General features: G+C 32.3%; 2 protein-coding genes across 2 annotated transcripts; one reads left to right on the plus strand and one right to left on the minus strand.

Annotated features, from left to right (window-relative positions):
• Nucleotides 1–197: 197 nt before the first annotated feature.
• Nucleotides 198–6863, minus strand: LOC129903205 (somatic embryogenesis receptor kinase 1). Its single transcript, XM_055978708.1, has 11 exons — nucleotides 6352–6863; nucleotides 5790–5922; nucleotides 5592–5663; nucleotides 3840–3983; nucleotides 3009–3080; nucleotides 2803–2874; nucleotides 2601–2713; nucleotides 1915–2046; nucleotides 1443–1784; nucleotides 816–1210; nucleotides 198–649 (listed from the first exon to the last, which is right to left on the minus strand). The coding sequence occupies exons 1-11, from the start codon at nucleotides 6449–6451 to the stop codon at nucleotides 335–337; spliced, it is 1890 nt and encodes a 629-aa protein (XP_055834683.1). The 5' UTR covers nucleotides 6452–6863; the 3' UTR covers nucleotides 198–334.
• Nucleotides 6864–12907: 6044 nt separating this feature from the next.
• On the plus strand, nucleotides 12908–14458 carry LOC129903382 (ATP-dependent 6-phosphofructokinase 3-like). Its single transcript, XM_055978920.1, has one exon. The coding sequence runs from the start codon at nucleotides 12913–12915 to the stop codon at nucleotides 13867–13869; it is 957 nt and encodes a 318-aa protein (XP_055834895.1). The 5' UTR covers nucleotides 12908–12912; the 3' UTR covers nucleotides 13870–14458.
• The last annotated feature ends 6100 nt before the right edge of the window (nucleotides 14459–20558 follow it).

Below are 20558 nucleotides of genomic sequence, written 5' to 3' on the forward strand. Positions count from 1 at the left end.
TTATTCTTTGATTGTAAAATCCAAAATCTTGTAAATAAGCTCGTCAGATTGATAACATTTTCAATGTCACTGAAAACAAGACTCTGCTTGACAGTAGTGTACGTACTGTGTTGGACAATTTTAAAGCACTTAACTACTACGCCTATGTGCAACTTGTCAGGGCATGGATTTAGAATTCCTGTCAGTACAAATTCGTATGCACAATGTAACAGATACACTTAATGGGCTTACAACTGGAGATTTTCATTAAATATCACAAGAAAAACTTTCACAAGGTCAACAAAAATAAAGAGCTCCTAAAGATTTGCTTTTCTTTACTTGGGTAGTACGAGGGTCACCTTGGACCCGATAATTCAACTGCGTGTAAATTCTCTGTTGAGTCAACAAGCCAATCAGAACCAGGATGTGGTGCAAGTTCCACCTCCTGTCGGAGGACTTCTACCTTCTGCCACTCATCCCATCTTTCAGCCAAACCATCACCTTCAAGCATTCTCACCACTTCCGACATCTTGGGCCGATCCATAGGGTTGCTTTGTGTACAAAGCAATGCTACCTGGATCAATTGCTCCACCTCAGCCTCCACATATTTGTTCTGAAGATCAGGGTCAACCAGCATTTCCAATTTCTTCTCTTTAAGGAGTCCTTTCACCTGAAACAAGAACCTCAACAAGTTTGAACTCCAGATCATAGACTTAAAGATTCCTGCTAAAGGCAGAAACACTTATTAATCAGCTAGTGTTGTGATGTACAGATTAAAATATGAGCACATTATGGTACTTGTGTCAAGTTCATGTAAAGCAGGCATGACAACGTACCCAGTCAAGCAACATGACATCGTCATCATTTGCAAGACGAGCAAGATCAAAAGCACGTTGGCCAGTGATTAGCTCCAGAAGCATGATCCCATACCCGAAAACATCAGTCTTTTCTGAAGACTTCCCAGTGGACAGGTATTCTGGAGCAATATGCCCGATTGTACCACGCACAGCGGTAGTAACATGTGTATCCTTGTAGTCCATAAGTTTAGCCAAACCAAAGTCTCCAACAACAGCCTCAAATTCTTCATCTAGCAATATATTTGCAGCCTTCACATCACGATGGATAATCTTAGGGTCACAATGATCATGCAAATACGATAATCCCCTGGCAGACCCCAAAGCAATGCGTTTTCGCGTTGGCCAATCAAGTGGCAGTTCAGATGGTGGTCGTTCTGATAAAATAAATATTTTGTCAAGAGAATAAATAATAAGTTATATTTCCTACCTTTTACTAAGTTAGAGGAATAACATACAAGAATATGTTTTATTATAAAGAATAAGTTATGCCAGATAGAACGTTGACCAGCAAAAGATAATCTTGGTCTATTATGTAATAATACCCTCCAAATTACAGGTGAAAAAATCCAAATATGTTATGGAGTAATAGATTTCAGAAGGCATCACCTCTCAGGCATGAAGCAACACTTCCATTCGCCATGTAGGGGTAGACAAGCAGTCTTTCTGTTGGTGTCATACAGAAGCCACGTAATCGTAGAAGATTCCTATGCACTGCCATGCTAATCATCTCAACTTCTGTTTGAAATTGCAACTCCCCTCCAGGAGTACGCTCCTCCTTTAGCCGCTTAACAGCCACCAATGATCCATCTGCCAAGCGTCCTTTGTATACCTTACCAAATCCACCTCGACCCAGAATGTTTTTATTGCTAAAACTGTCAGTTGCCACTTGTAGCTCTCGGAGGGAGAACCTTTTCAGTTGACCTAAGTGAACTTCAGGATCTTCTTCAGCTGAAACAAGTTCAAGCAAAGACGGTAATTATGGAGCCAAAAAATAAAACATGCAAGAGAAACCACACATACACGAGGGAGTAAGTAGGAATTCTGGACTTAATGGTTGGAAATTGTGTATACTGCTAACCTGGTACATCAAAGAAATATTCTTGAGGCTTTCTACGGCGCCACCAGGCAAATGCAATGGCAGGAGCAGCAAATAGTAGAGCAGCACCAGCAGCTACACCTCCGGCGATTGCTCCAGTTGCACCATTTCCTCCTGAAGTTTCCATAAATTTGATTAGTTTCCTTCATATGATCCAGACTATATTTAAAACACACAACTTTGGCCCTTCATCATTTAAATCACTTCAAAAAAACAAAGAACACAAAAATTTGGATCTATCATTCAGATATAATTTCCAGGACAGTTTTACAAAGAAAAGAAAATCTTCAAGTTCTAGCATAAATATGATTAATATTGCTCAGACATATTCAACGTCAAATACCACAGATAAAATTTACAAAGGGACCAAGGATAAGATGTCTGCAATGCTGAATTTAATTTGTATAAAGACCAGAATGCTTAGAGACTAAATGTAGTATCGTGCATCCAGTTTCCCATAACAATTACTTAACCAAAATGCCTGACTAGCAAAGATGGCTTTTCCTCTTCTGCCTCTTTCTTGTCAGTACTTCTATAGCACAAATTCTCACTTAGGTTATGAAAAACTAAGAGGCAAGATGGATGGACCAACTAAAACCACCAAACTCAAAGAAGCAAAAAAAAAAAAAAAAGGAAAACAATTTATCCACACCAATTTAAAGAACCACCTGGAGCAGAAATTGGTGGTGGTGGAACAAATGGAGGCGGAGGAGAGAATGGAGGAGATCCCGGGCAAGGGTGTCCAGTTACAGGCCCGCAAAGATCTAAATTATTCGCAAAACTGCAAATTCAAGCAAAATATATTAGCAAATAACAGCATGCAAAAACCACCAGCCAGTTGGATGGTGAACCACCTTAAATGAAATATACCTGATAGGCGTGAATAGAGAAAAGGAACCATTATCTGGAACAGCACCTGAGAGACGGTTGTTTGACAGATCCCTATACACAGATGAGACAAGAATTGAGCATGAGAATATCTGTATATGCATTAGAAGGAAAAGGAAATGAATGAAAAGAAATGGAAGACAGAAAGAATGATCTAAGTTAAGCCACAAAATAACTAGTGTACTTACAACACTTGTAGTGATGAGATATTAGTCAGTGACATTGGGATGTCACCACTCAAGCTATTATTGTTGAGCCGACTATCCTCGCAAAAAAATCACAAAGGCATACAGGAATGAGCTTTATTTTTGGTATAAATAAATAATTGGAGAATAAAGCAGAAGAATAGGCTGATAACTGAATCCCCCCCCCCCCGACAAATAGAAGCTTGAAACACCTTTTGGACTAAATCATATCACTCGACATTGGCAGTACTGCAATAGTTCTATAGTCAGTCCCAAGATGCAGTTAATGAGGCTTCATGCTGAGTCAACATAATAGAACCAATTTGGAACACTTCTTAGGCTGTCCAGCCAAAAGAAAGAAGTTTGGGGAGCATTAAGCAAGAGAAACAATGAAAGATGCAAGATGAAGCATGGGCTTCTAAACTTCTTTTCTCTTCTAGACAAGGATCACAACAAAGGGAGAAAAATAAAATACCAATTAATAGACCCTGCTTAATTTTATAATATCAGGCCCAAATATCAGACTCAAGCATATGCTTCTATTCTTTTCCTTCAAATAAGGACTAGAACAAAGGGAAATAATAAAAAGACTTACATGTACGGTCTATTTTATGAATGATATTAGACCCATAAAGTCCTCAAATACCTTCTACCAACAAAACTTAATGTGAAACCTAATACTAATAGGGGTCATCTTATGTGAAACCTAGAAAAGAATTCAGGCTTCCTTTCCTTTCTCAACATGCCGGCAAGAGTAGGTTCATCTTGGTTGATGACATACACATTTGGCATCACAATATCCACAGAAATCTAATATAGAATAAAAATACATACAGGAATCTCAATTTCGACAGCTTGCCCAAGGAGTCTGGGATGGGACCGACAAACTTGTTCAAGTAGAGATCCAAGCTGACCAGATTAGTCAAATTTCCAAGATCACTCGGTATTACACCACTTATGTTATTACTGTAAAGCTCCCTGTGACAAGAAAACCAAAGAATGAGTCAATTCCACATATCCCTAGGCTAATGGGCAGAATCCTCACATTCATCAAAACTCGAATCAAGCTACAGTTAAAAGTCCACAAATGAGAAAGGATTAGGAGTTCCAAGCTAACAACTATAGCTAGTTACCAATGTATATGTCTTGGAGGAATTTTCTTATATTTGGTTACAAGCATTTGGCTAGATAAAAACCTGTCATCCCATATGCTGCAAATGATAGCCTCATCAAACATTTTATACAATCTTTATATCTCATCAATAAAAAAAATTGTCGCCATTATGATAATTTCAAACTTCACCTAAACAGTGTGTATACCCAGCAATCATTAAATTCCATCAGTCTTCTGTTCTTTTTATATTGTTTCATTCTTGATATGATTGTCACTTGCATACACTTTGAAAATACTTAGTACATGTACTACACAAGCCTCAAGCAAATCTACGCATCCATAGGAATATATGATTGTGTGGGCAGAATGGAGCAATCACTAGGTAATAATTACACCCATCATTAAAACATTGTCTGAGGCATGGGTATACATCATGTAATGCCAGCTTCACCAGATGCATATGCACTTACTGTCTCAGTGAACTTCCATACAGTTGCATCTTTAAAAGAGCATGGGTTACATAAGAACTCTGAAAAACAGTTTGAGACTGAACATGACTATGGCACGTTAACAATTTAAGTGTGAAGTCTATTATCAAACTCCAAACTAAACTTAGCACTTAAACAAAACCTAAGCTTAATTGAATCATGATTCAAATTCTTAGTGAAAAAACACATTAGCATCTGTTGTATGACCAGAAAACATCAGATCTTTTCCTCCAAGATATCAACCAACCCTCAAGCCATATTTCCTCTTTCTAAGTCTAGGTTTTGCTTTACTGTTTCAAGGGACTTGTTTCGCTTGTTTGGCTTATCCTATTCCATCATCCTAAATCATGATTAGACGCTACCTGGGACAAGGAAAGAGGGAATAAAAGATTTGATATGAGTTGAAGTTTGTCATTCCAAAATAAGAGTGCTTAGGGTACTGGCATTAATTATGATATTTAGAATACAACTCCGTTTAAGAGTTTATAAAAAAGATAACGACTTCTCTGCTTATCTTTTGATAGGAGAGTGTATGACAGAAATTTAAGTTAAACTACCATATTTTCCCAAGTAATTACAGACACTACTTTGCCACATAAGTTAATTCATTGATAGTCTCATCCAAGTATCCTAGTTTCTTAATTTACTAGTATGTAATGTGAAACACAAGTTTAAATCTTTTTTTATGTACACATTCAAATTTGTGTTGTTCAGGGAACACATTAATAGCTATGCCATCGACTACCAAGTGAAACAAGAGACGGTGAGGAGAAAGTGCTCTCTGCTCGCTTTTGCCAACTTACAGCAGCTTTGTTTTCATGCGAAAGTTAATATGCAAGCCATCTATGGTATTTCCATGCAGAAAATTCTAAAGGTAACATGAAAAATTTTCAACATCTGGAAAAACCAGTACATTTAATGCCAATTTTCCAAGTCCAAAATTTCCAAAATAATTCCAAACAAAGTTCATGAAGTGAGACTTACAAGTACTGCAAATTCTTCAAAAGGCCAAGCTGTGGGACTAACAGACCAGATAAAGCTGCATTTCCTAAATCACTGGAAAGGTTGAATATATAACAAGTGTTATGGATATCACAAACTGCAATTAGATTTGCTCACCACCACAAAGGGTGGAATTGCAAATCCATTAAAACGGAGGTAAATCAGACAACAGATTCTTACACTCTTATAACACTGTTGTCATTGTTGCAGGTAACATGAAACCATGTGCAAGGATTAACAAGGGTAGGGTCCCAGCTCTGTAGCACATTGTTAGGATCTTGTAAATTGACGCGTAGACTGTGCAAGGCATCACCTGTTCGTATATCCATTTAGGAAAACATAGACAATATTTAATCCACCTGAAAATTTTATCTATTCACTGAACAAAGCAGTTTATCAAAATTTTGGCAACAAGCAAATAAAATCACAAGAAATATATTGCAGTAAGGTTGAATGGCAATGATAACTAGGAACTTTCACATATAACTGGCATTAAAACTGAACTGCTTGACACTGTAACAATGCAGGGTGCTCATTGCACATCTTGCTTTCCCTTTTGGGAAAATTCAACAACTCACATTAGTCAAATTCAAAATCCAATTTTGCATAAACACATTTCACTTTCAAGAAAATATTTCATTTCTAATACCAAAAGTTTCAACATTTGAAACTCATCTCACAAAATAGAACAACAAATATAGACCTAAAAATTAACTAAAATGAGGATGATGGGCCCACAAACCTTCCATATTAGCATAAATAAGCTTAAGATGATGAACAACCAAGATTAGCCATACCACCAGTGACACCACCAAAGCATCCTTCTCCATCACCTTCACCATCAAATACTTTTTGTTTTTTTACAAATCAAGCAGCCAGCTGACTAAACAATCTCTTAGATCCAGGTAAAGCAAACTCAAAAAAGCCAGCATTTACCCAAAAAATCAAGAAAACCCTACCCTTCATTACCATATACAAAGAAAAACACCCCCACAAAGCTCAAAACCCAAGAATCGATCTCATCTCAATACCCAACAAAAAAAGATCAAATTTTTACACTTATATTTCAAGATTTTGATACCCCTTTTACTCTTTACTGGGCAACCCTTTTTTGTGTTTCTCAGTTCAGTTTAGTTCTTCTCCTTCTACCCTTTTTTTTTTTTTATCTGCTGCAACTTTTCACATTTTTGTACTGCTTGTCTTTCTCTCTCTACTGAGTTGTGTGTGCGCAGAGAGAGAAAAAAAAAGTAAGTGAGAGAAATTACTATCTTTCTCTTTTTGGGCGTGTTAAGCTGCCCGAACGGTGCTTTGCCCGTCTGCCCGTAACCTTAAAACTCTAAAACGGCTTCGCGATATCTTTGACTCCTGTCAACTTTTAACACTTTTTCAAATTATTAAAAATAAATAAGATAAATCTAATATGGTCATGCTTTTTATAAGGAAACTTTTAAAAATAGCAAACGATTTGAAATATAAATAGGTTTTTTAATTATAATTTATTTAATTACATTTCATAATTATAATTTTAGTTGTTATATCAATTTATATATATCATTGCATTATACAAATTAAATTTTTAAAGAGATTATATATATTTACTTTCAGATTTGTATAATAGCAAATTCATTAATTATAGTCAATTCTCTTAATTAATTAAAACTATATCCGTATAACATAATATAATAGTAATGTTTGTCAATCCGCATAATTGGTAAGGACAAGGGCGAAGCTACGATTGTATAAGAGTGTCAGCTGGACATATTTTATCGAAAAATTACAGTATATATAAGTTAAATCTAAGTTTATACTGATATACATGTTATTTTTGAACACATTTAGAATTAATGGAGACCCGAAGCACAGTGACAAGATGTTGCATGAAACTTACACAACGCTCAGGTTGGGGTACACATGCAATAGCTCGGTGGCAATTGGGTGTAGCAGGGCATACAAGATCTTCTTTATGGTTGTTTTTTTAAAATTTATTATTTAAAATTTAAATATTCTTTATGAAATTTTTGGCTCCACCACTAAAAATATGGCAAGTCATTCACTTGGGATATTACCAATTCGTGATTATGTTCAAGTTTTCTACCTTTATCAAAAAGAGGTAAATTTGATGTACACACTATTAAATGAGCATTACGGAGAAGTTTTCCTTTGAAACCTTTATTTATTATTTTGATTTTTCCTTCGTCACCTTTTATCTATCCTTGAAAACAAAAAAAAAATATCTTTTAATGCATGTTATATCCTTAATGCACAATTCTTGTATAATTCCCTCTTTTGTTTTGTATACAAAGTGGGTTGCTGAAAAAGTGCAAACTCAGAAAATTTTTAAACACTTAAAAGTCTTACTAATTTTGACCCAAAAAAATGAAAATAAAGTAAAATTGCACGTGTGGGTAATAATAGTTAATTCAAAATAGTTTTAAGTGGTCTAATTGCATTATTTTTAAATACAACAAAGACATCTTTAGTAATTAAATTATTTCCTCTTGTACCTTAGGCCCCAAACAAGAAAAGAAAAGATAAAGAATATTTTTCCCCAAATATAAAAATGTTGCTACTTAGTTGGAAAGTGACCTTTATTTTTTGTTAAGAAAAAGAAAGATATTTGGTTTGTGGGGAATTTACATCAAATATCCAAAAACGAAATCATGGGAAAGTGACAGGACAATGTGAGCTTAAGAAAGGACCCCTAATAATAGTTTTTTTTTTTCTTTTTTTTTTCAATTCAATTTGATAGTCCAAATCTAGTCAATATTCCGTTTTGAGTACAATTACGGAACGGGACAATTTTTGTTATTAATTTTTCCATTTCTCAAACATATTTTTGTATTAGTCCCGCATTCTTTTCTTTTTTATAGGGACATTATTGTATTTGTGCTATTTGATAAAATAAAAAGAATTGTTTATCTTCGTTTTGGCATTTTGATTTGTCTTTTTGTCTTTTGGATGATTTTTTTCGTGATTTATGACTAGTGAAACATAATCACATCATGGCTTTTTTCAAGTTCCTCTTTTTGAAATTGGATCTGGTTAAGGTCAATGACCACAAGGTAATGGGCCTCTTTTTGGAATTTCATTATATACTTGCTTTATCTTTATGGTAAATAATAGTAAGGGTTATACAAAACAAAATTATAATATTAAGAGTTAATTATATTTTATTCCTATTATTTTTTAAATTATAAAATTTGATAGAATTCGGATACATTCCAAAAATGTCCTGAGACATTGCGTCTCTATTCCGGATACATTCCTCAACGTCTTGATACATCACGATTCCAGATACATCACTCAACATTCCAATACATCACGTACGTCCCAACACATCACGTAAAGTAATGTATCCGATCGATACATTGCGTAAAGTGATGCATCCGATCAATATATCGCGTAAAGTGATGTATCTGATCGATACATCGCGTAAAGTTATATATTTGACCGATACATCGCGTAAAGTTATGTATCTGACCAATACATCGCGTAAAGTGATGTATTCGAGAATAGGAGAGAGTAGGAATTATTGTAATTTTTTTAAATAGTAGAAAATTTTAGAAAATATGATAAAATAAGTTGTGTACTTGGGTAATTTTTCCTAAATAATAGTACCTACATAGCTTTTCCCACTCCCTTTTTACTTTGAAATTACTGTATAAAAAGTGTTTTAGCAATTTTTATTCCAAAAAGATTTTTCTAGCAAAGTTTTTAATGAGACAATAACATAAAATGTATTGGATAGTTATATGTTTTCCACCAAGAAGAAGATAAGAGTTGTCACTTCCCAATTTCATTACTATCCGAAAAGTAGGGGGATCATTTGTATGGGGTAAAAGTTAAACTTAAGACTTGTGAGAATCAAGAAGCGATACGTGACAAGAAAGAATAAGTCAAAAATGACTCAACAGGAATAACATCAGATGTAATTTTCATAAGTGGTCAGGGCAAACCTTTTCGTGAAAGACTCATAGTCAATATAGTTAGGACCAATGTCATATTAATGAAACTCGCCTGGCTCTAAAAATTGGGGATCAGACACTAGACTATAGCCAAATAAGATAAGGTTGAGATAGGTTCAAGGTTCAATCATTAATGGACTTAATTATAAGGGAGAGATCCACGAAAATTGTTCCATAGGATTAAGCAAGTTACACTATACAAACCACATGTTTATGTTTAGGTCATCTCAATGCACATATCTTTGAACCAAGTCTATAAATTCAATTATACCTTATAAGGATAAACACTACTACTAAACTTTAGAATTTGATGATTGATATATTGTTGTTTATATGTGTTGTTACATTTAGTTTGTTCAATCATGTTTTCAATAGCTTGGGCACTGTAATTTTCATTCAATGGTTAATGTACTTTCCTGTGCCATTTCAAAAAAATGAAAACCAAAGTGCATAGGGAAAAAAGCAGGAACCAAATTTGAACCCCATCATATTATTACTTATAACTTTTATAAGTGAAAGCCCTGCCCAAATTTCTCCTCAATTTGCCTTTGAAAACTTTAATGGTAGCATGTGGAGAGAGAAGGGAAATGCAATAACAATCATTTAAATTGCCCTATTTAAAGAGGAGAAATTGTTGACCATAGTAGTGTTCAGTTTTCATACTGATAACACTTGATAAAATAAAAGTTGGATGATTCCACTCCACTATAAATATAGGTTTTTTTCGCCGCAAATTAATTAAAAAAATTATGTTATAAAATATAATTTTTTTCACTTATTTTTTCATCAAACTAGCTCTCTAGAAAAAAATATTTTGGGAAATAAATTCTCACTGAAATATTAGGAACTTTCTAATTTTTTCGTGTGAAAACATTATTATTTTTTTCTCATCGATTCAATTAAAATATATGTGTGAATAACCACTGGACAATTTTCGATGGAAATACAAGACTAACGTTAATGATTTTTCCAACTATATCGTCAATATCAAAGAAGTTATTCTTTTAAATACGATTAATTTTAAAAATATCTAATAAATAAAAATAGTTTAGTAAATTACTATATTTTATATTTATTATTTTTCTTAATGAACGCGAAATGAGGTCGTATTAGATAGACTTTCGTTTTGTTAAAACCAGTATCATCCATATTTTATTTTATTTTTGTTAAAACCAGTATCATCCATATTTTTTTTCAAATGATATGACTGAATGTGGAAAAATGATGACCATGGGAGGTTGACATATAATTATGTAATGGGGAATCTTTTAATTGTCTATGTTTCTCTACATTTTCAAAAAGGGTCCAAGTGACTTTGATTATTACTACTAGTATTTTCTGTCATTATTATGCCTAGGGCAACCTTATTATAACCACTTGATACATCATACAAGTAACATCTTAATTAGTTTTCCTTATGATTTTCCTTTTCTATATTCTATTAGTTTCTTCCATTTTTACCAATAAATTAAATTTTCTTTAAAGAAAAACTTCTGCCTATTCTAGTGTAAAGATAATAAATAATGATTGGTTAGGCAGGTTTTTAGAAAGTGTTTGCCTTTTAGTGTGTATTTGATAGAAGAATGTCTTGAACATTTTTTTTTCTATAATAATAAGTGAGTTGCGTTGCCTTTAAAAATGAATCATACTATGCGCGGATCCGGATATATATAATCGAGCTCTAATACAAGTGCTAAATATCGGTAAGAAACCAATAAGAGTGGAAATTGGGTGAGTATTATTGGAGGTGCTAGGGGTAAGGGGTGGGGGTAGCGGTTGGGAGGTGAGGATGAAGTGTGGGTAAGGGATAGGGAACAAGGCGTAGGGGTGGGGTGTTGGGGGATGACGGGAGATAATCAACGTGAAAAATTATTTAAGAAACTTTTTTCTCTATTTTCACTTGAAAGTTATTTTTTTGATTTTAAGAAACTTATTTTTCTAGAGAAAATATTTTAACTAACAAAACATGAAAAAATTGAAAAAAAAATTCTGAAAAATGTTTTCCTAATTGTTAAACCAAGCAACAATATAAACTTTGCACTACAACTTCAAGTTTATATTGTTGGACTCATAGTAGATCATGATGTCTGTTTACATGAGATTGGATACATGCTAAATAGACTTATTTGTTCTATGCTAACAAATGATCCATAACAAAACAAATTTGATGGACATAGATAGTGACCCCAGACAGTGGAGGAATTAAAAAATTTATAAACAATATTTGATAAAATACTAAAATTATATTTAGGGTTTGAACCTGTAATTCTCTTATATCAAGGTATTTAAAAAGAAAATTATGGATTAGTATAATTTTTTGACGAATTTAATCCCTACATGAATAAGATTTTCGATCCAATTGATGTTCCGATATCTTAAATCATGGCGTGTCTAGCTTTAAGCTTGAGTTTGCCTACGTCAATAGTTACAGAGTGATACCATTACCAATTTTTGATGCTCATGGACGAAGGCCAAGGTGAACCTAGATTAATAAAGCGGTAACATCAATGGCAAAGGCACCATGACTAAAACTGATTGAATTCACTCTATTCAATAAAGCCCAAGAAGACATATCTTGAGAAGGGGCCTTTTAAAGTTGGGCTCCAAGAATTGACATAATATAAGTAGTAGTAATAAAGATCCAATTCAATGATTTAATTGAAAATCGACACAAAGAATCTTAATAACTGGCTGTACTTGGAGACAACCTTCTTTTATTTTTTGTTTCCCATCCGAGGAGCCCGCATTGAAATCCCAATGAAATTCAAATCGCATACTGCAAGACTCATTCTGTGATGACGTTTCCAATAGAATTTTCTTCATACTCAAAGCTCAAACTCGAGACCTGATTTGATTAAGGATGGAGCAGTGCCCCACAAAGGTGGAAACCGCTTTAGACAAAAGCTAATTTTGTTATAAAACTATAACAAGAAGATACCTAATAGACACAAGATAAATAAGATTTTTTTTTTTTGCAACAAAACTCTTGAGGTGACGAGATGGAAACACATGGAAAATATGTACTTATATGTCATATTGCCGTGCATAAAAAAACATTAGGTAACTTACAATAATGGATGGATGTTGGAATTTCAAATTGGAGTAGGAATCCTAATTTGTTTAGAATTTGTTATTTGGTAACTTGTTTGTCTTAGTTTACATTGGAGGATAAAGTTTTCTGGTCCTATTTTAATTAGGCTTTGTACTATTATAAATAGCAGTATTACTAACTAGAGAAAAATAAACAGAACTTGTAGTAAGATCAATTCAAGAGCTTTTGAGTTTATTAATAAAATATTTTCCTTCAAATTGCAGGATCATTGGAGGATAGTTTTGCAATGCATAGTTTGAACAAGAAAATCGTGATGGGTGATGATGGTTATGTTCTAGAAGACGTTCCTCATTTGTTTGATTACATTCCTAATCTTCCTACTTATCCTAATTCATTGCAGGACAATCCTTCATATTCAGTCGTTAATCAGTATTTTGTCGATGAGGATGATACAGTTCCTCAAAACATTGTTGTCCGCAAGAACACTCCAAGAGGGATACATTTTCATCGAGCTGGTCCTTGTCAGAAAGTTTATTTTAAGCCAGAAGATGTTAATGCATGTATTGTAACATGTGGAGGGTTATGTCCTGGTCTCAACACAGTTATCAAGGAAATAGTATGTAGCCTATACCATATGTATGGTGTAAGCAGAGTTGTGGAGATAGATGGAGGATATCGAGGTTTCTATTCAAAAAACACGATTCCTTTGACACCCAAGGTTGTGAATGATATCCATAAACGTAGTGGAACCATTCTTGGGACATCTCGAGGAGGTCATGTTACCAAGAAAATAGTAGATAGCATTCAACATCAGGGTATAAATCAGGTTTATATAATTGAAGGAGATGGAACCCAGAGAGGAGCAGCGGTGATATATGAGGAAATTAAAAGGCGTGGTCTCAATGTTGCAGTTGTTGGAATTCCCAAGACAATTGATAATGATATACCAGTTATTGACAAGTCTTTTGGTTTTGATTCTGCAGTTGAGGAAGCCCAACATGCTATTAATGCTGCTCATGTTGAAGCTACCAATTTTGAGAATGGAATTGGTGTTGTGAAGTTAATGGGATGGGATAGTGGGTTCATAGCGATGTATGCTAGTCTTGCTAGTCGAGATGTTGACTGTTGTTTGATTCCAAAATCACATTTCTATCTTGAAGGACGTGGTGGAGTGTTTGAGTATATACAACATAGGCTCAAAGAGAATGGACACATGGTTATCGTCATAGCTGAAGATGCTTGAGCCAGACAAGATCATGAGCTAGTAAAATCCGATGTTGGGTTATGGATAAAGGAGCATTTCTCGAAATAAAAGAAGATGGTGATCAATATTAAATATATAGATCCGACATACATGATTCGGGCTATTTCGAGTAATGCATCTGACAATGTGTATTGCACTCTTCTTGCTTAAAGCGTTGTACATGGAGCAATGGCTGGCTACACAGGCTTTACGGTTGGTCCTGTCAATAACATACATGCTTACATACCCTTTAATAGAATCATTGAGAAACAAAACAAGGTTGACATTACGGATATGATGTGGGCACGACTTCTATCTTCAACAAATCAACCTAGCTTCTTGAGAACGAGAATTGATATAATGGAAGCAAACAAGGACGAAGAACCACCTACTCTATTATCAGACGATTCCACGACAGACGATGGAGAAACAAATCCTTGCTAATTAGTAACTTTTTGAACATTATACATTCCCTTGTAACGTTGAAAAACAAATGTAATTTGACATTTTATGAGAGAATCCTACAGTTGTGTAATCTCAATTACCATCTTGGTTAGTTTTACACCATGTGTATTTTGTGACTCTAAATAATAGTACTATACATAAATACAATTGCACATACATGATGAGCATAATTCATTAAATTTACATTTTGAATTAGCCAATTTGCTAGTCATGAAATGACTTTTGAGAACTATCACAACTTAGATTTACTTTAGTTTGCGATATTACATTCCTTATCATATTTTCGGTGTCGGATACATGTATTCGAGATACACATATTAATTAGTGTATCTAATTAACGGATATAATTGAAAGTCATTAATTAAGGAGTGTCTTAATTAAGGAATACAACTAAGGCTTCATTTGTTTGCACTTAATGAAGGTCTTAATCTTAATCATTTAGATCTTAGTCATTAAGTCTGTTTGTTTTCAAGGTCTGAATCTTAATCATTCAGATGTCAGTTATTAAGTATGTTTGTTTTCAAGGTCTGAATCTTAATAATTCAAATCTTAATTATTAAGTGTGTTTGTTTTTCTTATTTTACAACCACTTAATGGGTCTAAAAATATCTAAATAAACAAGATCTATAGCAAAGTCTTAATATCATTAAGATATCTATTTAAAAATTTCTACAACTATGACAGTTTATCGTCACTCCATCTACTTTCACCCACCACATATAATCACTATCAATCACCACCACCTGCTATCCACAACTACCATCCCCAACCCAACCACAACTATCACCAATCACCACCACCTATCATCCACAACCACCATCTTCAACCCAACCACAATTACTGTCAATCAAAAAAATCAACTATCATCACCATTATCCACCAATAACAATCATTACCATCAACCATTATTATATTCACTAATCACTATTGATAATTACCACTATTAGTCATTATTATATATCGCTAACCCTATCATCATTCACCATTTTTATTAGTTATCAATATCATTTCACTATTAATTATCAATTGTTACCAAGAATAACCACGTTAATCACTAGTATCAACCACTATACCATAATACTACCCATAACAATCATCATCAGTGAACACCATCCCAAATTGACACATACAATCACCATTATTAGTCATCACAACCACTAATTATCATATAAAAAATTTAAAATATTTTATTAGTATAATATTAAATCAATTCAGTATTTTATTTGAATTTTATATTTATTATTCTTTTAAATAAAGATAATTTTCATACATTCAGATGTTTAGAAAATAAACAGTCTTAACTATTTAATATTTAGATCTTAACGTAACATTTTAATATTCAGATATGTATTCAGATTCATACTTCTAAATCTTAATACATATCTTAATATTCAGATGTGCATTCAGATTCAGACGTCTTAATCTTAATGAAAACAAATGAGGCCTAAAAGTCATTAATTAAGGAGAAAAACACGCTTGCAACAACTTTAAAAGACATGGCATATCACAACTCCTAAAAAAAATTCAAAACAATCAAAATTCTTCTTTTTTTGGCGATTCAACAAGTTTAGACTTCTTAACTCAGTTTCATGAACTATTATTCAGATACATGCGTATATTTTGTCAGATACATATAATCTTAACTCAATAATGTGTCGGAGATATCAATAATGTATCATATACATCAATAATGTGTTAGATACATGCGTATATTTATTCAGATATATATACACTTAATCAGATATACTGATAAAAATTAGAACATATAATCTTAACTTAATAATGTGTCAGATACATCAATAATGTCATATACATCAATAATTCCAACCTGATCCAAAAAGTTCCTTTTCCATCTTCCTCGTTAAGGTTTATCACAATTACTACATAAATCCTCCTTCCATTTGCAGCAAATTCTCATACTATCTCTCTTTTGTTCGCCAAAGTTGTTGAATTTTTGGATTCTCAAATTTGAGCGGTTGAAAAAAAATATCGAGAATTGCAGTGGTAATTTTCATGCCATTTTTCGAGCAACAATAAATAAACATTCTTCTCGTTTGGATAATCACTAGCCATGAAAGAAAATTAAGAAAACTCTAAATTAATGGAGTTTAATTTTACCTTAACTTTTAAAAAATATAAGACAAAATAAATTGAAATCTATCACGGATACATAACTTTGAATAATGGTTAAATAAATAGAAACCTCCAATTGTTGTGTTGTTGTTTCAGATTTCAATTTTAAGGATTTAATGGTGGAAATCATGGTGCAGAGAAGAGGAAGAGAGAAAACGATAGTGGAGATGGAGATTGATGAGAGTGAGAGAGAGTTGATTAACATGAAAGCTTGAATTGGGGATGATTTAATTGTGCAGATAACTAATTTAGGCTAATTTTTAGGGATATATGTATATGAATATATCTTCTTCAATATATGATATAAGACTCTTAACTAGTGGTAATATATGCAATTATTTAAAAATATAGATAAAATTAAGGAAAATTTACATAAATGTACTACATTAAGAAAATATTTACCATTTATATCAATAATATATTTTTTCACTGAACACTTATAATACAATTATAATACATATTAGAGAGAATAATTTATAAAAACTCATATAATACAAGTTTTATTCATGGATAATATATTTATCACATACTTTAATACACTTATAATACATTGTGTCAATTTCTTACCAAACAAGTATAATATATTTTAAAACACTTATAATACATTTATATTGTCTGCATAATTCACTTTTAATACATGACAGATATATCATAATATTGCTATAAATGGTAATAAATAAAAAATATTGCTAAAATCAGTAATTATTTATTAAAAAGTATTTTTCCTAATAATGTTTTTTAAGATTAATATATATGATAGTGATTTATGTCTAATAAGATAGTTTAGCCAACTTTTAATATAAAAACTTTGTTAATGTAAACAGCATACAGAAAAGAATTCGTTCATGATCTCTCTGGGCTTCTCTGCTAACTCGGCCCATCGAGTTGCAGTGGACTTTCTTACTTTCTCAATTCAGCCCATCAAGCCACAGATTAATTCTGCTCTAGCCCACTCTCTAGCCTATTGAACCATGTTCCGGTGTGACTCAAACCTTTAACCTATCGACTATGGTAGAAATGTTCAATCATTTGAGCAAGTCTCACTCATCGAGAAAATTGGCTATCATTCATGGTGCGAGGTTTCTAGAGGAGTTTATTAATAGTTTTTCATCAAAGTGGATTTATATTCTTAAAAATAAGTAAGTTACAAATAACGATAATCTGATAATGTAAAATTTCTTTACACTATGTGAATATTAGTTAAACTTATTAGAGTAAAATATACACGCTAATAGCTTATATTTTAACTATATAGCCCCCAAAATCACTTATTATGGATTGTGTTTTCAGTTGTGCAAATACTTTATAAGATAGTTACTCAATTTTATAACTATTATATTAGAAAGTCACTTTCTTTGTTGAAGAAAATTAAATTAATAAGAAGTGTAACTTTTTGAGATAATTATTTAATTGAGTGATCATTTGAAAAATCAATTCCTATTTGTGTACGTAAGTATAAATAATAAAATAAAGTGACTAATTTCTTATTAATTAGATTAATTTCCTTATCTTATCTTCTCCAACAACTTCACTTGGAAAGTTTACATTTTCAAGAGAACAATTAGTTTGAGCATATATTTCACTTTTCAATTGCATTCAAAATTGATGACTTGATTTGTTGGTTCTTGAAATGACGGTTCATGAAAATTAATGGGGGATCTAATGACTCCTAAATATTGACAAAGTATATACATACAAAACTAATGAAGAAACTTTTAACAAATGAGCAATTATTCGACTAAATTTGACTCAATTTTACACTTTAAAGCCTTTAATCATTGAAATCTGGAGAATGAGTCTCTACCATAATACAATGTAATAATTACAAAACGGCACCTAGATAAGATTCATTGAATTAATTTGGAATAGGTTTTATTATAATAGAATACTCATTAATGAATTTTTTTCACGTAGGAGATCAAGATATGTCGATTTTAAAAAAATCCTAACTTTAGTAACATGTTTATTATAACTCTGCTAAAATACATTGATAATCCAATTTTTTAAACAGTATTATTAGTTAAATAAATGTGGTGGCAAGGCATGGAAATCCCAAACCTCCTTCAGTTTTGCTAAATTGTCGTCTCACTATATATGTCACCTAGCTATGTGAAAGAATATCACATTATCTTGTCTTTGAGAGCCATTCTGCCTAGCTTGCCCCACTTGAGCGCACCATAATACTTTATTTCTATATTATATAGTATATCATTACGATATATATACATTTCAAGACGCATCATAACTTTATCTTTTTCATCGGATAAAAGGAGTTATGCATCTATAGATATGGATGAATAACTAGATGATTGTTAATAGATAGGTTTTTTAATACAAAAAGCCGCTTAAATATATTTTAAATACCTGTTCTGAAGATGGATGAACAAATATATGATTGTTGATAAATGTCTGTTGAGAATAAATAGGTTTGTCAAAATAAATAGACGTTTAAAGGCAATTTAAATACATGTTCCTCTCAGAAAAAGGACAAATAATTCAATATATAAAAGGAAAAGACTTAAATATGCCATCGAACTTTGAGAAAAAGGCTCATCTATGTCATCCATTATAAATTTGGCTCATTTATGTCATTTTTATTTGAGAAAAGGTTCATCCATGCCATTATTTGTTAACTGAAATGGCATACATGAGCCAAACTTTTAACGGATGACATAGATGAGCCTTTTTTCAAAGTTCGATGACATATTTGAGTCTTTCATCACAAATTGTGTTCTTGTGCGAAATTTGAGTTTATTATTGAAACTTAAATTTTGTTGCTTTTGTAAAATATAGTTCTGGAGGAATTATGCAATAACATCGTGGGGATTTAAATTCCTTAAGAACAATGATTATACTATAAATTTCGATTTCTTTCTTTCTTGTTTCTGAAATTTATTTTCGAACATTTTTTAGACTTTAGATTTAGAGATGATTTTAGTATGGTTGTGCTCGTTAATACTCATGCTAGGAATTTTTTTGATAATTGTTTCACTTCTTACATGGATATTTTAATTAGAGAAGGATTATAGAGACAATAATTAATCAAATCGAACTTTATTCACATTCAATTTAAATTATAATTTTTTTAAATCCAAAAAATAAAATTAAAATCTTCATATTCTATCCTAGAATACCTATCTTCTAATCCCATTTACGTTTGGACGTATGTTAGTAACATTTTCTTTTGTGTCTTCTTTTGGGGTAACGTCTAGTTGGGACTTGGGTATATTGGTGAATACAAAGGATCTCTATGTCAGATTATAATGTATAATTTAAAACTTATAAAATATTCATATAGTAATAAGATCGAAGTGATGAGTCTGAGAATATCTGAGTTGTGAATTAATTAAATATTTGTAAAATTAGGTGTAGCTTTGTACTATGCCAAGGAAGAAAAGACAAACTCCAAGAGTTAAAATTACCCGTCTCTCTGCTGACATCTTTCTTCTTAGAATAGGTAGGGCACCTGCCATGCTAACTTCTTTTTATTTAAGGCTGACCCATCTTTAGCTTCTAAAGTTGACATTTTAAATATTTTAACTAGATTTTGTTCATTTTAGATATTTTATGTCATATTTTATTATGTCATTTTGACATATTTTTATAAATCAGCAAAAATTATAAAATATGTGTAATTCACTGGCACGTGACGTGGCATGCTGACTAATAAAAGGAGGACACATCAGTTTGGTTCACACACAAAAAAATTACAAGAAGAAGAAAGGAAAAACTATTTATACTTATTTTTAAAAAATATTTCAGTAATAAAAAAAAACCATTTTCTAAAAAATTCATCCCAATCAACAAGAGCTCCTCCTTACCGGAAAAAATAGAGTTTCACCAGATAAAATTATGAGATTAGATTTGATTTTTCTCCAATGACTTTTTATATTTATTTTTAGAGTTAATAATTTTAATTTTAGATAAAATGTGTTTTGGTGGAAGAGAGGAAGGAAGAGATAAAGAGAGTGACAACAATGGTGGATCTCCATCTTTTTCAGCGAGTTGTAGATTTGATTTGGAGTAGTACTTATCGATAGTAATTTTTCGGTGAAGTTTATTCGTGTTTTATTCTTTTACATTCTTGTAAG

The sequence above is a fragment of the Solanum dulcamara genome, chromosome 9, assembly GCF_947179165.1.
Source record: "Solanum dulcamara chromosome 9, daSolDulc1.2, whole genome shotgun sequence".
In the NCBI taxonomy this organism is placed as follows: domain Eukaryota; kingdom Viridiplantae; phylum Streptophyta; class Magnoliopsida; order Solanales; family Solanaceae; genus Solanum; species Solanum dulcamara.